Here is a 25,304-nt window from a genome sequence, read left to right on the forward strand (position 1 = left end):
TGTGCCTCTCTATTTTATGCCTTCTAGTTTTGTATATATTCATCTTGTTTGTATATACTCCTCTGGCCTGCTATTTATTCTTGCTGTCATACAATTGATATTTTTAATCCTTGAACAGTTGGTGTGGCGTTACCAGAATTTCGTTGTACATGTCCAATGACAGTGGAAGGAGATTCCATTCTTCTATTCTATTAAACTTCTATACGACGTCCCCCGGCTTTTACTTTGAAAAGAACTTCTGGTTATGTTTTGGTGATTCTTGTAAAGTGTCCAAACTCGGATTGTGGCCGAATAGTAAAATCCGCTTCCTGTCCTTTAACACAGTGGCTGCTGGGCGTTTCCCTGCCAACACGTATATGCATAAAACATGCAGACTTTTATTTAAAACACATATATTTATAGGAAATCGTGTATCTTATTGAATAGATCTTTGAACAGATACAAAGAATACAATTTAAACAGACAAGAGATGAGATGGCATTTAAATGTACACTTGTACACAATCTACTCTAATACAACAAATTGCGCGATTATATTAAAAACACTGAACAACTGCTTACCCCTGAATTTGAAAAAAAAAATCTTAGAAATTTCACATATGTAAAAAATTGCTTCTACACTTAAAAAGAAATCACACATTGTGTGTAAATATGTCTACTCCAAATTTTCTTTTAGCATTAAACTTTAATGTTTGCCCGTTGGTTTATTTGAAGAGTGTGTCCAGGTGACCTATTGTAGGCAGAGGGGTTGAAGGTCGTGATAGTAGTGTGTGTGAAAGACAATAGTGCGAATAAAGGACAGATGGTGGGCCTTACTTCCACCCCCCAGCCTGCAGCCCGATCACAACAATAACACAACAATAACCATGAAATCAGCACAAAAGCATCACACACGCTCCTCGGAAAGAAAGAAAGAAAGAAAGAAAGAAAGAAAGAAAGAAAGGAAAGAAAGAAAGAAAGAAAGAAAGAGCATGTGCTGTGCCACACACACACACACACACACACACAACACACAACACACACACACACACACACACACACACACACACACACACACACACACACACACACAGGCAGATGGATGAAGCCTGAAGCCCTGTATTCCTATTCGCTGTACTGAAATTAATGAAATCTTAAGATTCTTTTCCCTACTTCTGCTAATGTGCTTCTTATAATAACCATTAAAAGTGTTAAATGCCCTTATGAGACTCAGTCAGGGTCTTCATTGTGCATGAACTTACTTGCTTGCAAGTGGCCCCCCAAAAATGCTGATTTTATGATAACTTGTGCTTCTCTTGGCACGTTGTATAGCACAAAAAGTGAATATGTATGAGGTTCTAACGTTCTGCTACACATTTACTTTCAAAACTATTCAAAGTATGCTAAATTTGAAAGTATTTTGATAGACCCGACAGTTACTTTAGATTAAACATTTTTTAGAAATATTTTCTGCTTCAAGTTTTGTGACAATGACTGATATCAGCCTTATGTTCGTTTATAACATATAACATTTAGTAGCCGAGGTAAGATGAAAGACCTATGTGAATTCGCTACTCCCAGTATATTAAGCCCTGCATGGAGGACATCATTAAAAATAACCAGGAGAATGGGAACAAATAAGTAAACAAACACAATTTTTAGATCCTTCTAATATTCATACATCCTTGTTAAAAATGTGACAAATTAAAGCTGGCTAAATAAAGCATCATAATGTGTGAGAAAAGCAATTTAAGTAACTTTGGATGTGGAATGGTTATTGGTGTCAGACAGGCTGTTCTGGGTTTTTCAGAAACTGCCTGCTGACTGGTATTTTCCCTCAAAACCATCTCCAAAAAAGAAAAATATCCAGTGAGCTGCAGTTCTCTGAGTGAATCTGTCTTATTGATGTCAAAGTCTGAGGAGCATAGATAAGCTGAACGGAGCTCATAGAAAGACAGCAACTCAAACTCCATTAATTACTTCTTACAATCAAAGTATGCAGAAGAGCATCTCTGAATGTACAAAATGCCAAATTTTTGAAGCAGGTGAGCTACAGTAGCAGAAGACCACACCAGGTGCCACTACTGTTAGCTAAGAACAGGAAACTGAGGCTATAAGAAAGCTAAGAGCCATTAAATCAGGCTTCATATTTGTATATTCATATTTAATAACTTTGAGACAACACAGGATGTCTTTGTGAAAACCTTGTCCTCATTGTCCTCCTCCCCGAAACCCTGCTCTTACAACAATTAGCCATCAGCTGATCGTTCACAGCTGTACGGTTTAGCCTTTTAGACCAATCAAGGACAATCTGTTTTGTCCAGGGTTTTTATAAACAGACAGGTCCTTCTATAAGCTCCCACCAGCAGCAGCAGCACCATCATCATCATCACTACCTCTTGAGATCAAAGGATTAGGCATATGATTGCAACCCCCTAGGGAGGCATGTAACCCTAGCAGGGTGGTGTTAATCTGCCTTTCGAAAAGCACAATGAGTTTGCGTCATTTACTGGATCCAGCTAATAGTGGTCTAAAGATATCAGCTTATGTTGAGCTCACTGCTGGCAGCACAAAAGCTACCAAAGGAGCTTTATTCTGTTTCTTTTTTCCCTCAAAATTTTCAGTTGTATTTTTCTTTGTAGATTTCAAGCATTTTGTATATCGGTCTGTGTCTATATGAGATATTATGCAATAAATCGCTAAAACAACTGTTATTGAGGAAATTAGTTAAGCTTAACAAATACATACATTTCATGCACACACACACACACACACACACACACACACACACACACACACACACACACACACACACACACACACACACACACACACACACAGATATATGGCAGTCTATTCCTCTGGTAATGGTGTTCCATGTATGCCCTGGCTGCTATCATTTTGCATCCTTCTGTTATGTGCTGAATTGTCTCAGGGGCATCTTTACACTGCCTGCACCTGGGGTCTTGCCTGGTGTGATAGACCCCAGAACCCTATGGATCTTGTACTTAGAGTGCACAGCTTGGTCAGCCTAGTCTTGCAGTCTTAGCTGACTGCTCGGTCTACCTGGTGTTTTGCTGGTGTTTTGCGCCTGCTAGACCGAGCAGTCAGTGTAGGTATACAATACAATATATATATTATATATTAATGTATGCGATATATTTGAAAACATTAAGAAATTAACTTATTAAGATACTCATGTGTCCCTACACTAGAAAGATTAGCATCATGAAGAATAGAAATATATTAAAAGAGTGTATTTAACTCGGAAACAGGTACATTTCAGAACATTGGACAAGCTGTCACTGCTGAGATTATGAAATATTTTTAACCACAGAAGTTCTAAGTGACAGTTGATGAAATGGCAAAAGCTGTTAAAACAGCAGTTCAAGAGTAAGTTTAAACAGATTTGATTTCTGCAGAGGGATTACTTGCACCTCTACATGAAACAATAGCTCTTAAACAAACAGCAGCCAACAGAGTGACATTGCACTGAACTTGGAGCTTGTCTGGAATGCATCACTGTCAGGGAGAAACAACAGACCTGAAAGGAAATAATGTGCGTGTGTGTGGGGGTGTGTTTGCAGGAATTCAGCTCCCTATAGCGTGTCAATGTACAGAAGTTCAGGAAAGAGGGCTGGCCTGGACTAACAACTGCTGTCATGGATTTTTCCTCTGCTCAGAGGCCCTCTGCGGTGGACGGGGGTGACTGTTTCCTCCCTGTGACAAACGGGAATGGAATCAGACCGAATTATAGTAACTGCAGTGGCAATATTCTACACAGTGGTATTATAAATTAAACACACACACACAACACACACAATTATAAAAGGTTTGGAAGCCACATTAGCAATAAATAGCAATAAAAACTCAAAGGCTGGTCGGATAATACCACAGCTGAGCTTTGTTTACACTTCATCCTCCTGTTCTGGAGCTGCTAGAGTGATTAAACAGCCTCTTTCTGTTCTAACAAAGACAGGAAACAGTGAATCTAATATGACTTCTTAGTGCTGCTTTCAGATCTTCCATAACCCCTACACTGCAGTTGGCAAATCCACTTTTAAGGATAAAATAAAACAAACTTAAAAATCAGACCAAATTCCAAAAGTGTCTTTAAACCAGCAGTATATACAAGCAGCTAAAACTGTTGTATAGTTTCGTGTATTTATGGGTTGTAACATTTGCACGCTTCTGTTTTTTTGAGTTCAATGTAAAAGATCTTGATATTTGTATATATCAGTAGATTTTCATTATATATAAACACTCAAAGAATCATATTTAAGAAGGATTTAACAAGAAAACAAGACAGTGCTGAAAGGACTGTAAGCAAGTATTAGATCACCTTAACCTTATTAGGTACACCGTGCTAGTTCTGGGTTGGACCCTCTTTTGTCTTTAGAACTGCTTTGATTCTTCATGGCACAGATTCAACAAGGTGCCCGAAACGTTCCTCTGAGATTTTGGTCCATATTGACACGATAGTGTCAGAGTTGTTCCGGGTTTGTCAGGTGTACGTCCATGCTGCAGATCTCCCATTCTGCCACATCAGATTCCAGGCCATTTGATGTTATCCTGCTGGAAATAGGCGTCATGCGCCCAGAAATTGCCCACGCCTTTACATTACCAGAAGCAGTCTGAAAGTAGGATTGAGCCACGATTTCATGTTGTTTATGCCAAATTCTGACCCTACCATCTGAATCTTACAGCAGAAACCAAGTCTCATCAGAACCGGCAATGTTTTTCCTGTCCTCTGTTGGTGACCCTGTGCCACTTATGTCAGCTAAGACTCATGTCTTAGCTGACGTGAGTGGTGCACAGTGTGGTTTTTTGTTACTGTCACCACTCAAAGTTGGATGTCTTGCATGTTCACAGATGCTTTTCTGCATATCTTGGTTGAAACAACATATTTGAGATAATCTTGCCTTCACATCAGCTTGAATCATGTTCCTTTTATGTCTGTTATCAACAAAGCATTTCTGCCACTGGATATTTTCTCTTTTTCTAACCATTCTCTATAAACTCTTCAGATGGTTGTGTGGGAAAATCCCCGTAAATAAACAGTTTCTGAATTACTCAGACCAGACCATCTGGCACCACATCCAAAGTTGCTTAAATTGCCTTTCTTCTTGATTCTGGTTGGTTGGTCTGGTTTGAACTACTGTATATTTTCTTTATCATTTTTACATAGCTAAAAGCATAGAGTTGCATCTTCAGTGGTGTTTTTAGTGTCAGCTGTAATTTGGCAATAACAAACTTCACCCCAATGAATAGAGTTTACCGTATTTTTCAGTAGAAGCTGTTGTGCATTCAAGTACAAGATTTTAGATATTTAAGCATAGTAGTTTTTTGAGAATCAAATATAAAATCCACCCTTGCCTTTTTCCCAACAGTATTTCCTCTGTGCCTGTGGAGCCAGATGGCAATTAAAGCTGCAGCAGCAGACTGAGGTAATTGACATGCTGCTGCCGACATGCTTTGTTGACGCCCCTGGCATTGCTCCAGTCTTTCCTGCAGGAACAGGAGGGCGTAGTCATGATCAGCAGCTGGCCTCACGCTGCCTGACCTCTGCCCCCATCCTCTTCTCCGTTTTTCTGCTTACCCACCAGCTCTGCTACACCCACTTGTCTGTCTCCCGTTCTCTCTCTTGAGTATGACTAAAGCGTTTGTGCTATTTAAAAAAACCCAAACTATCCAGAGTACTTTTGATCAGATGGTTAAAGTGATCTGAAGTAAACTGCATTTAAGTAAATAATGTTAGTCTTACAAAACTAAAACATTTTCACTGGCGATCTTAATATAATAATGGTCAAAAGGACATTTGTCTGATGTAGGCTGAGGAAACAACTATCAGGTTAAATCTATGATTTACTCTAAGACATGCTTGATTAAATATTGACTTGTTGACACATAAATTGGTCTTCAGTGGTTTCTGTGGGGAAGCCTGTAAGGTTTGGTTTATGTTTCTGCTACCTTAACATGATTAAACTTTTCTTTTCTTGTTTTCACTGAAAAATCTTGAAAATTCATAAAGAAATTGACTGCATTTTATAGTCAATGTCCAAATACAGGCTTAAGTCTAGACACTAATCTAGTCTTCTCATCACTTGATCATCAAGCAAATAATACATCACATCTCATCTGTATTGTTTACTGCTAATCAGTATATGTTAGCACAGTGCTAAAAGCACAGAATATTCCTGATAAGCATTTAGCTCAAAGGGTACAAAGTTTAGATTTTGACCACTTTCTTCTGGATATTTAATCATTACACAAGACAACCGTTGAATACTGGCATTGAATTCACTCCACACTGAAATATTCAGTCAAACAGACCAATAAAAATATTTTACTTGGCAATTAAAACCCAAACAGATGAATAAAATATTCAGGTAGAAATCTGTAATGTTTTAGTCATCCAAGTATTTCTTGTACTGAGGATATCACTGGTGAAGTGTTTTACTGAGTAAATTCAAATGTCCTTGCACCACCTGACCCCGAAGGCTGGGTGCAGTGCAAATGTGATGACCTGCAGAAATAAATAGCTAGTAAGTGCGAAACCTGACTCCTACAGATCAGATCAGCAGAGAACAGACGGCGTCTCCTGTTGTCTGAAGGGCAGCAGATGCAGACCTGAGGTTTGGGGGGTGGGGGTACATCCCACTGCAGGAACCACAAATCAATAATATCCACTTCCAGAGGAGACAAAAATAGGTTTTGCAGGCTAAGACAAAACGGTTTCTGAATTCAAACCATAACCGGTAATATCACACTGACGTTCTTCCGCAAAACACTGCTGTCATAGTTTTCTAATGCAGTCCAGTTCAGTGAGGAATTTTGTTACAGCAGACATAAAGTCATGCAGTGAAATCGCAGAAGTAATCATAGTGTGATAGAAAGAAAAAAATCATTAAAATCACTATGCCACGTCTTACTGAACAAACAAGGATAAAATTTTATTGAACATCCAAAGTTAAGAAGTTTTAGTGCAACATCAAACTTATTCTGACTTTCTAAAAGTTATCACCTCCTTATTCAAGAGAGGCAGGAATCAAGATGCTCATTGATCTTTGACTCCTGGATCTTTGCTTGGCACACTGGACAACAGACCATCACTGCAAAGGAGGAGGAGGATGAAGAAGAGGAGGCAACACTGTGCAGTCCTGCTGAGGACTGCAGAGAAGCAGAAGAGGAGGGTGTGGTGGTGGCACTGGTAGTTCTCTGCAGCACTTCTGGTGATTTTGCCTTAATTGATTCCTTCGATGTTGCTGAATCGCTGCCTAAGGTCTTCTGGAAGAAGTCAAAGATGCTGGCAGAGCTGCTGCGGTCATCCCACGCCCTCTGTCTTGGCGTCTGATTCCTACCCACAGCCGCTGATGTGCTGTCACTGTCAGAATTAGTAAAATACTTGGACTGTACAGGTCTTGAAGTGCTACCCTGGGATCCGGTTGTAACTACAGATGAGACCTTGGAATGGTTTGTTATGTCAGGGCTGGGACTGGGCGTGCTGGGAGAGGAAGTCAAATGATTATTTTGTTGTTTTTGAAATATAGAGGAGGCAGAAGCAGCATTTGTGGAAGACTTTGGTGATATCAGTGAGTCTCTTTTGGTCTCTGACTTCCTGAGGCTTGTGCTATTAAAAAGGTCGTCAATGGAACTCTGTTTGATCTTATCTCCTCCTTGGCTGCTACTACTGCTCTGGGATTTTGGCATTTTCACTGGTGAACCGTTTATGTTGACAAAGTGGCTCGCGTTGCCGACAGACCTCTTTACAGGTGGCTTTTTCCCCATGGAAGTGGATGGTCTGACTGAGGTAAAAGTGTTGGAAATCCCATTGGTCTTGTTAGAGTGAACAGGAGAGGAGACACTTTTAGTCGGGGACGATGGCGTGAAGAACTTCTTTGGGGAGGGGACAGGGTTGGACAATGGTGTTTTCACAACAGGAAGTGGTGGCCTGGGAGGTGGCCTGGGAGATGGCAAGGAAGACGTTGAGTCCTGAGACTTCCCCCCAAGGATGAAGCCTTTCCCACTAAATGGGATGATGTTCCTTATATCCTGTGATCCAGAACCTGGGACAGGAAATGATACAATTTAGAGTCAGCCATGCAATGTATTTAAATCCAGTAACTTAGTTCAAGTGGACGTGGTTTGCTTTTTCTTTAATTTCAGTTCTTATATTATATCTTTTTATATACAAGACCAGAGTTTCTGACAATAAAGTCAGTTCATTTAGATGCTCTAAATCAGGGGTGTCATACTCCTTTCACACTATGAACCACATACAGTCCACTTTGATCTTAAGTGCGCCTAACCAGTGAAACTCCTTTTTCTGAAAGTGTAAAGAAGTTAATAATATTATTATTATTACTATTATTATTCCATCCATCCATCCATTCGCTTCCGTTTATCCTTTTCAGGGTCGCGGGGGGCGCTGGAGCCTATCCCAGCTGTCATAGGGCGACAATTAATTATTATTAATTGTGTAGTAATTACACACTTAATGTTTCCAAAGCTGTCCAGTGGGTAAGCCTAGAGTCTCTGAGGGGCCAATTCAGTAAATACCATTCTTTATATTTCTTGCATGTTCTGTAGCAGGGGGTCATTTGATTTAAATTGATTTTACATGCTCAAGTTACTCAGTGGAAACAATCTATTCACGGTTAAAAGCGGTCAGGCATAAAAGCATGACATGACTGTTGTTTTGAGGCTGTCACAGAAAATTAAGAACATTTTTCATTGAGGTTTAAAATGTTTGAAATATGAACAAGATTTTCTTGTTTGTTGGTACAATGTTTTAAAGCTTAATACACAGGCGTGTACGGGCATGTTACCTGTAGTCGTACTTGAAGGCTTGCCACTTCCTGTGGCCTTCTTCTCTGAGGTCTTGCTGTTTTTTTTGCATTTTTTGCCATATCCTTCAGGCTCCTTGATTTTGGTGTATGTGCCACCACATGTTCTCTGGTGATCCTCCCACCAAGGGTCCAGAGAAGAAGGAGCTCTATTCATGGCCCTCTTCACGTAGCCAAAGTAGGGTTTACGCTTCTGGCAGGGCCCATCACACCGCCACCAGTGCTGCCGGTACACATCAACCTCATCGTGGAAGCTGTGGTAGATCTGATGAAAGAAAGGAAAGATGGGAAGACATAAGTTTATGAAAATGGGCATGGATGCCAAACATGACCAATCCAGCCCAATAGACTGGTAAATTGACTGATTCTTACAGCTTTTCTACTCTCCCGGAGTACTCAAAGCGCTCTATACAACATGCCACATTCACCCAATCACACCCATTCTCACAAGCACCATCTCGATACTGAGATTCCGATGGGAGCAACTTGGGGTAAGTGTCTTGCCCAAGGATACTTGATATGCAGACTGGAGGAGGCAGGGATCGAACCACCAAGCTTCCAATCAGCAGTGACCTGCTCTACCTCCTGAGCTACAGCCACCCCAGTGAATGGGTTTACAAAAAATTGCTGTAGAAGCATTAACAATTGAAGGTTTTCTAAAATAAAAATCCAGCATGAAAATGAACGAAGACATGAATGCATGTAATTTTGAGCTTTTACTGATTTCTGTTGTCTCTTCAGGATGGAATAATGGTACAGCATTCAAAAACAAGAAGTGGATGTCAAAGTTTGAATTTATTTTGGATTTCCTCTAATCCCCACAGTGTCAGGCTCAAATATATACATGCATTCACTTAAATATTTTAATAATTGCTGGTGGAGGTTCTACAATGTCTTTTAACTTTTAATAAATGTACTAACTTCTTGTTAGTGATCACGATTCGCTCCAAATGGTAATTTTTCTTTGCCAGGACTCGCTGGACTGACCAATACTCAGAGCAATACGAAAGGCCAAGACACTTAGATAACTCTCCATCTTAGATTTTCACAACTTTGCATGTGTCACTGCTTTGGCAGGGTCTGGAAAAAGACCCAAACTATCATCCTGAGATGAGAGGAAGTGAGTTTTAAATGCCAACAGGAGTGATCAAATATCCAGCCAGAATTACACCAGAAGCTTGTTAATGGCTACCAAAAACATCTGTTCAGGGTGCAAATTGCTAAGGAACATTTAACCAAATAAGAGTGGGATTGTATGTTTAGATTTGGGCCTATATGCAGTTTTGATCCAGTGTGGATTAGAGAAAATCCTAAATGAATTCAAATGTTTCTTGATTACTTTGCTGTTCAATCACTGCACCCTGAACAGCAGTTCAAACAAATCATTAAAAGCCCCAAATTCCCATGACATTCAAGCCCATGATGACTATATGTAAACTTCTGAATACAACTGTAAATTTGAAGGTTTGTATGTATACGTGGTCCACAAAACAGAATAAGTTTGAAAATGTCTCTTATGGGACTACCAGTTCAATGCTCAAGAACATACACTTACAGTGATCTTGGTCCCACTGGCTTTGTTGATCCGGTTCATGTGTTTGCAGAACTCAGGTCCGTGGCCATCTCTGTCCCGGTTATTTTGTGTCACAAACAGGAGCGCGTGAATCATTTCATGGAGAAGGGTCTGTGGCAACCAGGGAAAAATAAACTGATTAAGAACATGAAAATTGTCCTCTTTTACAAGGATTACAAGCTCTAATCTATCACACTGTCACACATTCACTGCTGGGGTTAGGAAGGTAAAATGATAGATGTATAAATTTCATCCCCTACAACAAGCTCTTTCCCAGTGTTTCTGATGTGAATGGTGTTCAGGTCGACCTCACCTCTACCAGGTCTTTTCTGGGTCTAAGCTTCAGCAGAGGCTCACTCAGCCTGATTGAACACAGTCCACCTCGACCCTCATAAGAACAAACTCCAGCACACCTAAGAGAGAAAAAAAAAGAGGAGCAGGACACATTACAGACATGCAAAACCAAATCCCGCACAAAAATCAAAGGTGTTATTGTGTAGACAACTTTGGGGGAGTTAACAAGAACAAAAACATGCATGACTTACAACGTCATTCTCGAGCTCCACTTCACCTCCACACCGCTAAGTTTACCCCAGAAGAACATGTCATTGAACTCCAGAAACATAGCCCTGACGTCGGGGTTAGGGTCAAGCATCTCCCAGGACTCGTCCACAATGGACATTGGCCTCTCAAGCTGGGGATTCGGTTTCCAGTAGGGAACAACACCGCTACCACCTCCAGCTACCTCCACTCTCCGTTTCTTACTGCTCTGCCCGAAACTATCATCTACAGTACCACTTGATGAAGATAATAAAGCCTGGTATTCCTGATCAAACTGCTCCTGCAGCCGAATAGCGAGCAGGAAATCCTCATCCATGACAAGAGAGAAAAGTTTTGTGGTTGTTTTGATGATATTTGTTGTTATGTTATTTGTTTTTAGTTAGCTTGTCAGCGCCAACTAGCTAATGCAGTTTGTACAGGTCTCAAACAGGCGGTAGCATTACGTCGTCCTAAAATGTAGTCTGACAGATTACCAATACGTCCAAATACTTTCTGTCATGTAACTTCTGTCATGAAATTTTCAGTGACATTTTCATATTACTAACCGTCAGACCAAAGCTAGTGCGAAGATCCGTGTGTCAAGTCTGTCACAATAGGACAAAATAAATTCCGGTACGGGTTTCAAAGTAAAACAATTAAGTAGTTTTAAACGACTAAGTAAGTTTTAAGTAAAAGCCTGTTTTCAATATGGCTATTTTCTTTGTTGTTTTGATGTATAAGTTTAAAATATCAAACTATCTGCATATGCGTTCTGTAGCATCTACTAATATTTTTTTTCTAAAATGGAACATTCTTTCAATCATAAAATGCTATATCCGGTTTAGTTTTGCCTAACTACCATAAACTCGATTATGTAGTCAAGCAACGTCTTTGCAATGGATTATGGGAACTGTAGTGTTGTTCATTTCAAGTAGTTTCCGCCAGTTAAATAAATAAAAGCAACACGGCTTTCTAATATAAATCATTAACATATGTTAAATTATATTAAAAAATAAATATAAGACCCATTATGAACGACCTATGATCATTTAGATTTTTTTAAATTGTTTTATTATTTTTTTGTATCCCGTGACGTTCCAGGGTGTCAACTTCCTGTTTAGGCTACAAGCGGATATGAACGAAGGATCCTCGATGAACTGTTTCTCTGTCCAGTTTTTTCTACATTTTCTCAACAATTTATCTCAATAAGTAAACAGTTACACGGCAAAAGATGTCGGAAACGGGGAACCGACTACGGAAGCAGCTCGAATCGCCCAATTTCGACCCGCAAAATTACGTCAAGCAGCTGTCACAGCAGTCCGATGGCGACAGGGATTTGCAGGAGCACCGACAAAAAATCCAAAACCTTGCCGACGAAACGGCTCAAAATCTGAAGAAAAATGTTTACAAGAATTACAGACAGTTCATCGAAACAGCCAAAGAGATTTCCTATCTGGAGAGCGAAATGTACCAGCTGAGCCACATCCTGACTGAACAGAAGAGCATCATGGAGAGTATCACTCAGGCCCTGCTGTCCACAGATAAGGATGAGACGTCTAAAGAGATGCAGGCAGCTTTTCCCAAAGAGACTGAGGAGGTGAAGCAGAGGACCCTCACCTCACTGCTGGAGAAAGTGGAAGGGGTTAAAAACATCATGGACACCCCAGGCAGGCACCTTATCTACAATGGGGACCTTGCAGAGTTTGATGTTGACAACATGTCCCCCATTCAGAAGGTGCACGCTTTCCTGATGAATGACTGTCTGCTGATTGCCACCTGGCTGCCTAACCGCCGTGGCACGGTTAAGTATAAATACAACGCTCTGTATGACCTGGAGAGCTTTGCTGTGGTTAACGTGAAAGACAACCCACCAATGAAGGACATGTTCAAGATCCTAATGTTTCCAGACAGCCGCATCTTCCAGGCAGAGAACAGCAAAGTTAAGAAAGAGTGGTTGGAGATCCTAGATGAAACCAAGAAAAACAAAGTCTCCAAAGACAGGCATAAGAAGGAGGAGGAGGTCCCCACTTCTCCTGTTAGAGCTGAGGTATCCACCAATCCTTTTGATATGGATGATGATGAAGGCACGGTTGATGGTGAGGAGAGCGTGAATCTTAGCCTTGAGTGGATCCAGGAGCTGCCAGAGGATCTGGATGTGTGCATTGCCCAGAGAGACTTCGAGGGTGCTGTTGACCTGCTGGACAAGCTCAATGAGTATCTCAGAGATCAGCCTGTCACCCCGAAGGTTAAAGAGCTTAGGGGGAAGGTGGATGAACGTGTGCGGCAGCTGACAGAGGTCCTGGTGTTTGAGTTGTCTCCAGATCGGTCACTTCGTGGCGGTCCTAAAGCAACCCGGCGGGCTGTTTCCCAGCTCATCAGACTAGGTCCTTTTTTTTTTAATCAAAAATAACAAGCTTGCACACATCACCAAAACAAATAACACCTGTCTGCTATGATCTCACTTTATATTCAGTGTATTCACAGTAAGGATGTGCTCAGCCCTCTCACAGGGTTTCCACAATTCACTGTTCATTATTCAGGGAGTTTAGCTCATTCTCTTCCATCATTTGCATGGACTTGACTTTCAAATTGCTTGTTGTCCGAGTTCGACCTTGGATGCAGTTAAAGTGTAATTTTCAGACAAATAAGCTGTGCTTGCGGTGATCTGTATGTATTCACTGTTTTTCCCCTCATCTTCAGTCAAGGTGAATATTCTCAAACTACTTAATTAAGAAAATAACTTTGCTATTCAGAGCACTAAGAGAACTAACCTCATGATAGTTTATATATAGTTTACTATTTATTTTTTGTCAGAACTGTTCTTGAATGACCGAATGTTATAAAACCTTAGAAATTTGTATTTTGCTTTGGTGCAGAACAGCTTCGAGTGGATCCATTTTTAATTATGCCCGAGTTTTGCAAACAGACTCCCACACACTGACTGATTTGCAAAAACATGTTTATTTGCAATTTTTCAGTACTTGACCTTTTTCGGGCAAAACATTATCCTTTAGCAGGAGTATGAAGGGTATAAACCTCTTTTAAAACTCAATCAAAAGGAAAGAGAGAGAACATTTTGTCTCCTGTCACTACACTCCCAGGTATTCTTTATGTATTCAAGGAGAGTTTGCCATCCAGTTTACTTTTTTCCCCCATTAAGCTTAATAGGTTTCAAGACATATACTAAAAACGTACCAGAATCAGCTGAGAAATAGCTACACATGTTGTACATTTACAGTCATAAATATAAAGGCCCTCAGATTCCCATAATGCATCACAGTTTGCATGTATTTGCAAAAATACAATGTAATTGCCATGAACATCTGTACTGTCTCATCACACAGTCATCTGTGTTTCAGGCCAGTCCACCAAAGCCTGTGAGCTCTTTCTGAAGAACCGCGCTGCTGCAGTGCAGACTGCTATACGGCAGCTTCGCATCGAAGGAGCCACGCTGCTCTACATCCACAAACTCTGCAACATATTCTTCACCAGCCTGCTGGAGACGGCCAAGGAATTTCAGATGGACTTTGCCGGGAACACAGGCTGCTATTCTGCCTTCGTGGTCTGGTCCAGATCAGCCATGAGGATGTTTGTGGACGCCTTCAGCAAGCAGGTAGTTAAAATGTCAGATGATAAAACCCTAAAATGAGTAATAGGTACGTCCCCTATGATTAGAAGATATGTAACATCTATCATTTGTATATTCTGTATTGTTTATAGCTAAAAACATACTAAGCTACTGAGACATGATGCAATATTTGTGTGTTCCGGTGGTGTTCTTAGGTATTAATGGTTTAAAATATGCAAATAACCAACAATGTGTTTTGGTATACAGAGGATAAGCTTCTGGATCTCAGGTGTATAAAAAAAGTTGAGTTGTTTTAGTAATAAAAAAAGCCATCTGAGAAGGGCAAAGAACTGAAAAGCATTGCTGCAACACAAGAGGATCTCTTAAATGGCAGCCAGAGCATGCCATTCAAGTTAAAATTTATGGTTGTATGGTTTTCTTAATAAAGTACATTTTTTTTTATTTCCTCGTTGCTAGGTGTTCGACAGTAAGGAGAGCCTGTCCACAGCAGCAGAGTGCGTTAAAGTGGCTAAAGAACATTGTCAGCAGCTCACCGAGATCGGCCTGGACCTGACCTTCACCCTGCAGTCCCTGCTGGTCAAAGACATCAAGGCAGCGCTCCAGAGCTACAAAGATATTATCATCGAGGCCACGAAACACAGAAACTCTGAGGAGATGTGGAGGAGGATGAACCTCATGACTCCTGAGGCTTTGGCTAAACTTAAGGTGGATCTGAATTATTTCTGTTTTGTCTCTTGGTTCTTATGGTTTCTCACTCAGTCTTTTGTTTTCTTCAATTGTTGATTGTTTAATTGTTTTTAACCAAGAACCTCCTAAATTGAGCAACAGAAAGCAAAGCTTTGATAATCTGGTATTAATCTGCTTAAATGATTCAACTGTTGAAATTTTTCCACTGTGAACCTTTAAAGCTCCTTTTTATATAATTTCATATTTTGGGGGTTTTGCATGCTTAATTATGTTGTAATTTCTGGAGGCAGGGATTTTGGCTTGTGTGCTTAGAGCTTCTGTTACAACAAATGCTGAGGATTTCATATGAAAGCTGCCACAAATCACTGTTTTCCTTTACCTGCTGCAACATTAACATATTTATCTTTGTGCAGGATGAGATGCGCAGTTGTGGCATTAACTTTGAGCAGTACACAGGTGATGACTGCTGGGTGAACCTGAGCTATACCGTCGTGGCCTTCACCAAGCAGATGATGAGCTTCTTAGAGGAAGGCCTGAAGCTCTACTTCCCTGAGCTGCACATGGTGCTGCTGGAGAGCCTGAGGGAGATCATCCTGGTGGCCGTACAGCACGTAGACTACAGCCTCCGCTGTGAGCAGGACCCTGAGAAGAAAGCCTTTGTCATGCAGAATGCCTCCTTCCTCCACGACACCGTGCTGCCGGTGGTTGAGCGGAGGTTTGAGGAGAGCGTGGGGAAGCCGGCCAAGCAGCTGCAGGACCTCAGGAAGAGCACGAGGCCGGTACGAATCAACCCCGAGAGCACCACATCCGTGGTCTGAGACCGACAGAAACTTCTGTGGCTTGAATTGAGGCGCAAGAATGGCGGCCATGAAACACCTACACACTCTCTAAATGGCTGTTCTTGCAATTTCAACTCCCAATTTAGAAATAAACATAGCACCTTTGGTTGTTTTTATGCTGCAGGACAGGAAATCACTGGATACATCACGGAAAAGAGTCACAATAGCACTGGAATAAGACAGCTTAAAGTGCCCATATTATAATCATTTATAGGTTTTTAGTTTTAGTGGTTCATCAGAATTTTTTTCTCAATATTTTTTCCTCAATATTTTTCTCATACTGGCTCCAAATAAAGTCCAGCCTGCTTTGATTTATCAGCCTATCCAGTCAAAATGAGAAATGGTTTTCTTGCCATAACCTTACAAATAGAGACACAACACTCAGTAAGAAAACCCACACACATTTCAACCAGAACTGGAAACAAGGCAGCTGTTTGTTCTTTTTAAGGGCAGGTCACACTAGCCAATAGCTAAGGTGTTGCACTAATCTGATACAGATAAATCACAGATGAAAACCTGGATCACAAATGATGTGCTCCAGGCAGTGGGAGAAAATAACCTGCATTATCCTAAACTTTTGTAACTTTGCAAATGTTTTACATGCATAAAAAAATAACCAACAGCTAAACTCAAAATGCATAATGTATTAACAGTGATTATTGACACGTGATAACTAAGGAGACTAAGCTCTTCTGAAAGAGGTGCAATGTTTGTGTGAGGCTGATGAATCTATTGATCAGACAAACACACTATAATTACCATGATGGCTAAAGATCATTTTATTTGAAAGTTTCATTTTGAGGCTACTTATTCGACCGTTATTAGACACTAAAGTATTCAAGCACACAAGGACTTGATTAAAAGGGATGACTGAAGTGAAATGCACTGCTAAATGTTTTCTGTTATTCAAAAATAACACACGGAAATGAATAAAGATCATTATGCACAGAGTCCTCATTTTATCAATGATGAAGATGTTTAATTCATTTCAGTTTTATTTATATATCATTAATTCACAACAACAGTTGGCCCAAGGCCGTTTCTGTTTCAAGTTAAAGACCCTACAATATTAGAAAGAAACCCCAACAATCCCACAACCTCCTGTGAGCAAGCACTTGGCAACAGTGGGAAGAAAAATCTCCCATTCAACAGGAAGAAACCTCTGGCGCCATCTGCTGCCACTGGTGTGATGGGGAGAGAAAGAGCAGAGAGACCGGACAAAAGGCAGACTAGGAGAGAGAGCTAGAGATGAATAATAAGTAATGATTAAATCCAGTAGTGGTGTATAAGGACACAGAGAGTGAAAGGAGACACGTGAAGAAGAAACGCTCAGTGCATCATGGGAAGCCCCCCCCACCCAGCGTCCAACCGACCGTAACCCTAAAGGAAAAGTTTAAGCCCAAGCATTAAAGTAGAGAGGGTGTCTGTCTCCCAGATGCAAAACTGAGTGCTGTTTTCATGGTAGAGATTCACAACACAGAAGCATTTTACTTCTGCTATGAAGGAATACAATTTATCTGCATAACATTTTCATTGTAACAATAAAGTAAAGCATCTAAAAGAAGCAGATGGTGTGTCACTGGGGGGGAAAAGTATCTTAACATGAATTGTAAAACAGAAATGAAATGAACGAAGTGTTGTTCTTGCTGTACTAAGTGAAACTGAGTGCAACACGGTATGGTGTATTTTCTCATCTTCTAATTTTGGCTGGCATGTTTGCTCAATAACTCAGCAGTGTTTCATCTTTTCCTTTTTTGTCCATGGTGCATAAAAGAAGCGCTCCCTATCAGCAACCTTTCCTTACAGCAAACGGTTTTACTTTTCATGTAAAACTGTAAAACTGTTTGCTGGGAGTCTTGTGAAAAACACAAGTTTAGGTAATAATAATGGTACCCATTAGCATATAATAATGTAAAGCAGATTAATGTAACAAATATTTAACATTAGTTGGTGTGAGCCTGCTTTAATAGAAAAGGCTCACAGTTACTACATTAATAAATCCCTCTGTGGTCTTTGCTGCCATTTTTAGATCATGTTCGAATCAAATCTCTTTCTCTATTAAAAGAAATACTATTCAGTACATTAAGATTCAAAGGACTAATCATTTTTCTGCACAGCCCCAGCCATTTGAATATATATACCTCTGTAGTGCCATGTTATATAGATGTCGATATATACTGCATACTAGGTGTGTCTGCTGTTTTCAAACTTGTAGCTCCAAGGCATCAGGCAGCAGCTGTTGTTCACCTCCAAAAGATTTCTGCAGTTTCAACATGCTGATAACTGTGAAATGTGTGGTGCAGGTAGTTTAATAATCCTCATGTCAGACTAGTATTTGCCAGACCAGTCATGATTTTTCTATATGACCCCATTCTACCTTATTTGATACACTTAGTGGAGGTCAAAAAGGATTGATTTTCTTAATGGATACATAGAAGGGCTGGATTTATGTCAGCTGTATCTATTTTTCTGTGGTTATGCAAAACTAAAGCCTTATGGCATGTAAACTAAATTAAACCAAAAAAAAAATGAGTTGATCATTGGGTTACGCTACATTGCCCTCTTGTGGCCGTTAGAATTAGGGGGGATTAAATTAAAATATAGTTGATTTTATTATAACTCAGTTTTTGAGCTTCTTGGATCAAGTTTTGGCAGTCGAACCGTTTATGAACACAGCTCAACAGTTTAAGTGTTAAACATTAGTTTCTGGGCAACATCCTAAAATCCAACAGTGACAAAGTGTTCAAGAAACATCAGTGAACATAAATCTGTTTGACTGCTCTTCCTCCTGCAATAAAGCCGGTCTGGTGGCACTGTTTCCCAACAGTCACAGAGTCAACGGAAACATGACAGCTGATATTTTTAGATGCGATTGAGCACATGATTGTTCTTTCTGCTTCACAGTTCATCTCATCATAATCACTGATGTGATCGAGGGCTCGAGGAAAGCCTCAGCTTAGGGAAGAGGCATCAGGCTGGTGGGATTATTTGAGGGAATTCAACCAGTCAAACTATAAGTGAATACAAAGCACGTAGTTCACGAGACGAACAGATAATAGTTTGCTTCTTTTTCAGTAAATGGTGTTGCGAAGATATTGATCTCAAAATTTCAGCTATTAAGTAAAATTTTGACCTGCTTATCTTAAAATTTTGAGATAACACAAAATGTTGATATTAAACCAAGAATTTTGACTTAGATCATTTTTTTTTCTTTTTAGTGGGGGAAACAAACTTCTGTAGTGACAAGTACAACCTTAACTATAAATCCTATATTAACATTTATATTAACAAAGGGTCAAGTAATGATTTCTAATATGAACTGGGTTGATTAACGTGAGCAGCCCACAGAGACCCTCAACTCTACAGTTCCTTTCTACAGAGATCTAAGTGTAATATTCCTACTGACTGTTACTGTACTGTGGTTGAAATAAGTGATAGCTCAAGTTTGAACTGAAGCAGCAGGCAGATTTCTTTCAGACACAGAAACCTGCTGTCCAAATTAAACAGCCAGATGTTTCCTTCAAGAGCTGGTGGGGGACGAAACTGAGATAAATGCTGAAATCGAATTTGTCAAATGTCCACAAACATAATATAAAAACGAATGTAGCTCTGTTGATAACATGAAAATGTGGAAATAAATTGAAACTGACGAAGGTGATTCCCACCCACTCATCCATCTTCTTCCACTCATCACAGTGAAGCTCGAGCCTCAGCTGCCACATAGCAAAACACGGGGGTGTTGCAGGGCTGACACAAAGAAACAACCACTCACATTCACCCCTACAGCTAATTTAGAATCACCAATCTACCTAACCCCACTAACTGCCTGTCTGAGTACCTGGAGAGGACCCACTCGGCATGAAAATTCCACACAGGAAGGTCTCAGGCAGATTGGATATTGGATTCAAACCCCAAACCTTTTTGCTGTGAAACAACAGTGCGAACCACTTCTCCACTCTGCCGTTCAGGTCTGATAGCATGATTCCCACCAATGTGGTACAAAAAAGAATCTGATTTTTATATTTTAGTAATTAAAGCAAGTTATTCATCTCCTTAAAATTCAGCTCAGATTAATTTTACATTAAAAAATCTTTTATGACCGCAGTGTTAGAAGAACGCAGTGCTCGCCTTTTTTTCTTCCTTGGAGAATAAATGTGTAACTGAAGATCTATTTTTTAGAGTAAACATCCTCGTGATGGATTATGCTGGAGTGAGGTTCTCTTCGGTGATAGTTAAAGGTTATGCTTGGCAATGACACTGCAGGATGTTCCACATCTGCAGAGATCTCTGCTTTAACGTGGCTGTGCAGATGCCCGCTCTCATTTCACTGCAGAGCAGATCTGAAACCCAGGTAATGGGATGCTAATTGGGCTAATAAATGGAAAAGCTGTCCCAGTGTGTCGGATTAATCTTGCTCCCCAAAGGACTTCAGTCATGCCCGCTGTCTAGTCAATTAAATGTTTAGTTAACACAAAAGACTAATGGGAAAAAACACAAAGGTTACCGGATCGAAGTGGCTTCAGATGGTCCCTCATCCATTTTGAGCCTGCATGGAAACTCCTATTAAACTTAGTTTAATCCATTTTTATTGATTGCATGTACTTCTGCTATCACGTTTGATTTGTTTCAGACTAACAGGCAGAACAAATGCCGAGTATAGAGGCAGTCACAATAAATGATCCGCTTCAGCATTATCATTTGACATAATGATAGCAGTTACTGCCCTTGTATACTGGCAGAAAAGAGGCTCAGATGAAGAAAGTTTAAGTTTTTACCAGCTATAACACATTTAAGGAGCGATCCCCCCCTTTTTATTTCAATGTTTGCATTTTTTGGTAAAATAAAAAGAAAGAAAGAAAGAAAGAAAGACTACAAAATTGCAGGGATTGAATCAAATTCTTCTTCTTATCATTTTCTATCTAGTAATCTTAGAAAATAAACCAATGTTGTTGACAAAATTAAGAAGAAAAAAGTGAATTACATAACTGAAGCGTTAGCTTAAATATGTCAAATCAAAGTAATTTGAGAAAAGGAGCAGAGATCCTCTTTACCAACCATAATAATCTAAAATATGTGGCGTTTCAAATCCTCCAAATTAGCTCCATCAGTCAACCCAGATCACAATCTCCGCCCCTCTTTACGCATGCGCAAAGTAGCGTGGGGAGCTGTCCAGTCACTCGGTGCTGGAGCGTTCTCGGAGAAGCAGCTTCCCCTCTCCGGTCCACCGACACAGACGGGAGCGATGGAGGAAGAGTTGAAATGCCCCGTTTGCGGGTCTCTCTTCAAGGACCCCATCCTGCTTCCGTGTTCCCACAACGTCTGCCTGGGATGCGCTCGGAACATCACCGTCCAGACCCCGGAGGGGGAGACCCCGGTGCAGAGCCGAGCCTCGGGCAGCTCTGACTACGACTACCTGGACATGGACAAGATGAGTCTGTACAGCGAGACGGACAGCGGATACGGCTCCTACACGCCGTGCCAGCTCAAGTCTCCAAACGGGGTGCGGGTGTTTCCGCCTGCGATCCCCCACCGACAGTGCACACTCACCTGTCCGCTGTGCCACCGGAGCGTCTCTCTGGACGAGCGGGGGCTCCGGGGTTTCCCTCGGAACCGGCTGCTGGAGGCCATCGTGGCGCGGTACCAACAGACCCGCGGCGCCTCCTCCTCATCTTCCAACGCGGTGAAGTGCCAGCTGTGCGACCGCAACCCAGTGGACGCGGCGGTGATGTGCGAGCAGTGCGACGTCTACTACTGCAACGCCTGCCAGCAGCGATGCCACCCGTCCCGCGGTCCCCTCGCCAAGCACCGACTGGTGCCGCCGCCAAACAAGGCGGCAGGAGCGGGGGCTAGCGGAGGCGGCGGTGGTCAGCAGCCGCCCGCCACCGCGCGGAAACCGGCGACGTGCGTGGATCACGAAGCGGAAAACTTCAGTATGTACTGCAGCAGCTGCAAGACTCCCGTGTGCATGAAGTGTCTAGAGGAGGGAAAACACGCCAAGCACGACGTCAAACCGCTGGCCGTGATGTGGAAGCAACACAAAGTGAGTGGACACGCACTCACAACATCCACAGAGTCAAGGCCGTAAGGTTCTGTTAGTGCGCTCATACTAATAATTAGACTATTGAATCCCAAAGAGCTGATTCATTACTCTCTCTCTCTCTCTCTCTCTCTCTCTCTCTCTCTCTCTCTCTCTCAACACACGCTGCGAGCACACAGGACTCACACAACAACAACAACAGGCTACTGTTTCTGGATTTAGCACACACACACAACACACACACACCACACACACACACAGTCAGCACACACACACACACACACGACACAGAGGCTGACAGAGGCCATTACGCTGAAGTGGCCCTCGCTGAGCCTGGCAAACTTACATGCCTTACTTTATCTATCTATCTATTCTATCTATCTATCTATCTATCTATCTATCTATCTATCTATCTATCTATCTATCTATCTATCTATCTATCTATCTATCTATCTATCTATCTATCTATCTATCTATCTATCTATCTATCAATGACTGCTTCATACTTCATCATGTTTTCCACAGAAACAGAAAACACTCATATGTGATCCTGTGCTGAGTGTGTGTGTGTGAGTGTGTGGGAATAACTAAACGAAATAGCAGTGATTCATCAGAACATAATTACTGTAGGCGTCAAAGCCCAGTGTGCTTCTGTGTGCACTGTGTATGTGTGTGAATGCAACATGCGTCATCACATGAAGGGTCGCACAGCGTTACTGCCCCACATCTGCACTGCAATGTGTATATATATATATATATATATGATGTGGATGGTGAGTGTAGGCAGAGGAGGTCATTGCTATTCCTCAGGCGCTGGGATGAAGAAGCTCAAGTCATGAGTTTAAATGTTTCCCTGTCTGTGGCTGGTTATAATCTGACAAGAGAATGAATTATAAAGTAAATAATTAGCATATCTACACTTTTTAAAAACATATCTGTTGGTGTGGAATAAATTTAAGGCAATTACTTCAGTCTGAAGGAAAATGTTTACATTTTAAAAAATCTCGACTTGTATATTTGAGAAATGTTCTTGAAAACATGACTGCTGACGATAGCTGATGATGTACTATATATCCCGCTGGGTATCTCTAATGATATGGACTGGACAGAGTGTTATGATTGCAAGGATGCCACGTCATTTGGTGGAAATTCAATTTATCAACCTACAGAGGACTGAATTCAAAAACACCTCAGAAATCAAAGTGTAAAAATTAAGGTTAGTCCATTTTTTCAAAACTTGGTACTCAGATGCTGTAGTTTGTATTGTCACGATGTGCTTATATATGTCCGACCCTTGTCAGGGCATGCTCCTAATGAGACAACGGATGGTGTCCTGGGGGATCTCATACCAGATCTGGGAGGCATCCCAGAGGTGTTCTGTTGGATTTAGGTCAGGGGAGTGTGGGGGTGAGTCAGTGGTATCAGTGCCTTAATTCTCCAGTATCTACCTCCATATTTTCACATGAGGCATTGTCATGCACAGGTAAGAACCCAGGACCCACTACACCCACAGTCTAGGGTGTGACAATGGGTCCAACAATTTTAGTCCTAATATCTCTATAAGCCACAGAAAATCACTGACCCACCACCAAACTGGTCACGCTGAACAATGAACAAGCGTATTGTTTCCATGGCTTCTCCAGACCTTTGCTCATGATTAACCTGCCTCATATGACACTGACTCTAACCAAATGAAAAACTAGTGAAGAAAAAATCAGAAATGATGAGGAGGTGGGTTGGCGGGCTGTCTCCTTGTTGCCCCACACCTAGTGATAATTTCATAACACCAAAAATGATTAGCAACCCTCTCTGCTACTCGATCAGATCAATATTCCAGACGTTTAACTGACTTGATGCTATACTCAGATTAAAACCAATTTCTTTCATTTTTTGAGAAGTGTATAAAAGAGGAATGGAAAATTCAGCTCTGAACGGTGAGGTCAATGTGGAAATATCGTTAACCTGTATTCTTTTTGATGGCCAGCAAGGGGAAACTCCGGTGGGTGTTCTTGAAAGTCTAATTGTGTAAAAAATAGTCCTTTTTTTATGTCATCCGTGAACTAGTTTTTAATTTTCCTGATAATTTTACGGTCTCAGTCAGTAGTTTTAAGCCTTATTTAATACCACACGGTGATCATTTTGTAAATTCTAATCAATTTTTTGAGAAAAAGGGTAAAGCAGGATGTGATGTAGTGTGCAACAGGCTTGCAGCATGTTGTATTCTCAATTTCTCAGACAGATCCATATAAACATGTCTCTGAAAACTAAAAAAAGAAATATTAAATAACCCAAGACAGCAGTCAAACTCATGTTTATTTTCTTCTGCAAATTAGCAAATCTAAATATAGTTTTAGTTGAACATGTGAAAATATATTTTTGAGATGATATGTTCTAAGTTGAAGGCATTGTATACATTTTTGTTGTTCAAATTTAGATGATGAGGATGTAAACCTGAGGGGGTAGGGCTAAATAAGTATATACTTCTGCCTACTCCTTTTCAAACAACTGTATGGAATGATTTTATGAAACGTTGGTGAATGTATATGTTTGAAATAAAAAAGAACTGAACTGAAAACCAAAATAACAAACTTCAAGCTTCAAAATGTGTGGCATGGTGTCTACATGTGTCTTTAATATAGTATTTTTTGTTTTGACTAAATGAAAAATTTAAATGGCTTGCTCTACCTCTGCCTAAACATTTATTTTTGAAATCTCTAAACCCATTTTGTGTTTTTCCTTTAAACATGTACTGTAAATGCAATAAGTCTACTTTACAGTTGTTTTTGTCCATTTGATAAGCAAATATGATGAATAAGCAAAGAAATGGAGGGATAGATGGAATTAAATGATTAGGATGTTGGTGATTTTTCTTTGGCTTTGGCTAAAACGTTTTTTGAATTTTGTTTTTTTCGGGGAGGAGAACAATTCCTCTATAGTGTAAAAACCCTGCTTTGCTGTACAGCAATCCATCAGGGATTGTTGGATTTGTAAGGCAGGATACAGAAAGCAGACTGAGATTACAATGTTTGTTATCTTAACCTTAGTTTCTGCAAATATTTGTAACTGTATCAGAAAAATTGAGCAATTTCTTATGTACAAACTGCAAATAAACAGTGCATGGCTTTGCACCAAATCCTCATCCAGCAACCTTCTCAAACCTCTGCTCAGCATTGCTACAAACACCCAGTGGTGCCATCGCCAGATCTCAAGTGATG

The 25,304-nt window shown here is 40.7% G+C and overlaps 3 protein-coding genes across 4 annotated transcripts in view; 2 read left to right on the forward strand and 1 right to left on the reverse strand.

Annotated features, from left to right (window-relative positions):
* Window positions 1-4,511: 4,511 nt before the first annotated feature.
* Window positions 4,512-11,804, reverse strand: sprtn (SprT-like N-terminal domain). The gene is made up of 5 exons (XM_005930488.3): window positions 10,943-11,804; window positions 10,711-10,810; window positions 10,380-10,508; window positions 8,807-9,089; window positions 4,512-8,044 (listed from the first exon to the last, which is right to left on the reverse strand). Exons 1-5 carry the CDS (start codon window positions 11,272-11,274, stop codon window positions 7,011-7,013), a joined length of 1,878 nt encoding a protein of 625 aa, XP_005930550.3. The 5' UTR covers window positions 11,275-11,804; the 3' UTR covers window positions 4,512-7,010.
* A 230-nt stretch (window positions 11,805-12,034) lies between these two features.
* On the forward strand, window positions 12,035-17,003 carry exoc8 (exocyst complex component 8). Its single transcript, XM_005930489.3, has 4 exons — window positions 12,035-13,321; window positions 14,297-14,550; window positions 14,983-15,231; window positions 15,627-17,003. The coding sequence occupies exons 1-4, from the start codon at window positions 12,169-12,171 to the stop codon at window positions 16,029-16,031; spliced, it is 2,061 nt and encodes a 686-aa protein (XP_005930551.1). The 5' UTR covers window positions 12,035-12,168; the 3' UTR covers window positions 16,032-17,003.
* Window positions 17,004-21,213: 4,210 nt separating this feature from the next.
* Window positions 21,214-25,304, forward strand: part of LOC102313067 (E3 ubiquitin-protein ligase TRIM9) — a 57,425-nt gene continuing 53,334 nt past the window's right edge. For both annotated transcript variants that reach the window (XM_005930490.3, XM_005930491.3), the window contains exon 1: window positions 21,214-22,092. In XM_005930490.3, coding sequence (XP_005930552.3) covers window positions 21,295-22,092 — 798 coding nt within the window. In that variant the 5' untranslated portion in view covers window positions 21,214-21,294. The remainder of the gene's footprint in view (window positions 22,093-25,304) is intronic.

The sequence above is a fragment of the Haplochromis burtoni genome, unplaced genomic scaffold, assembly GCF_018398535.1.
Source record: "Haplochromis burtoni strain Fernald_Lab_line unplaced genomic scaffold, NCSU_Asbu1 Contig_93, whole genome shotgun sequence".
Classification (NCBI taxonomy): Eukaryota; Metazoa; Chordata; class Actinopteri; order Cichliformes; family Cichlidae; genus Haplochromis; species Haplochromis burtoni.

Excerpts from the sequence above, each read along its gene's own strand:
- exoc8 (XM_005930489.3), top strand. The coding sequence starts at position 12,169 with ATGTCGGAAACGGGGAACCGACTACGGAAGCAGCTCGAATCGCCCAAT. Across the intron at positions 14,551-14,982 it reads TGGACGCCTTCAGCAAGCAG|GTGTTCGACAGTAAGGAGAG; the intron begins GTAGTTAAAATG and ends CCTCGTTGCTAG. Across the intron at positions 15,232-15,626 it reads AGGCTTTGGCTAAACTTAAG|GATGAGATGCGCAGTTGTGG; the intron begins GTGGATCTGAAT and ends ATCTTTGTGCAG.
- sprtn (XM_005930488.3), bottom strand. The coding sequence starts at position 11,274 with ATGGATGAGGATTTCCTGCTCGCTATTCGGCTGCAGGAGCAGTTTGAT. Across the intron at positions 10,811-10,942 it reads TGGAGCTCGAGAATGACGTT|GTGTGCTGGAGTTTGTTCTT; the intron begins GTAAGTCATGCA and ends TTTCTCTCTTAG. Across the intron at positions 9,090-10,379 it reads CCAGTGGGACCAAGATCACT|ATCTACCACAGCTTCCACGA; the intron begins GTAAGTGTATGT and ends TTCTTTCATCAG.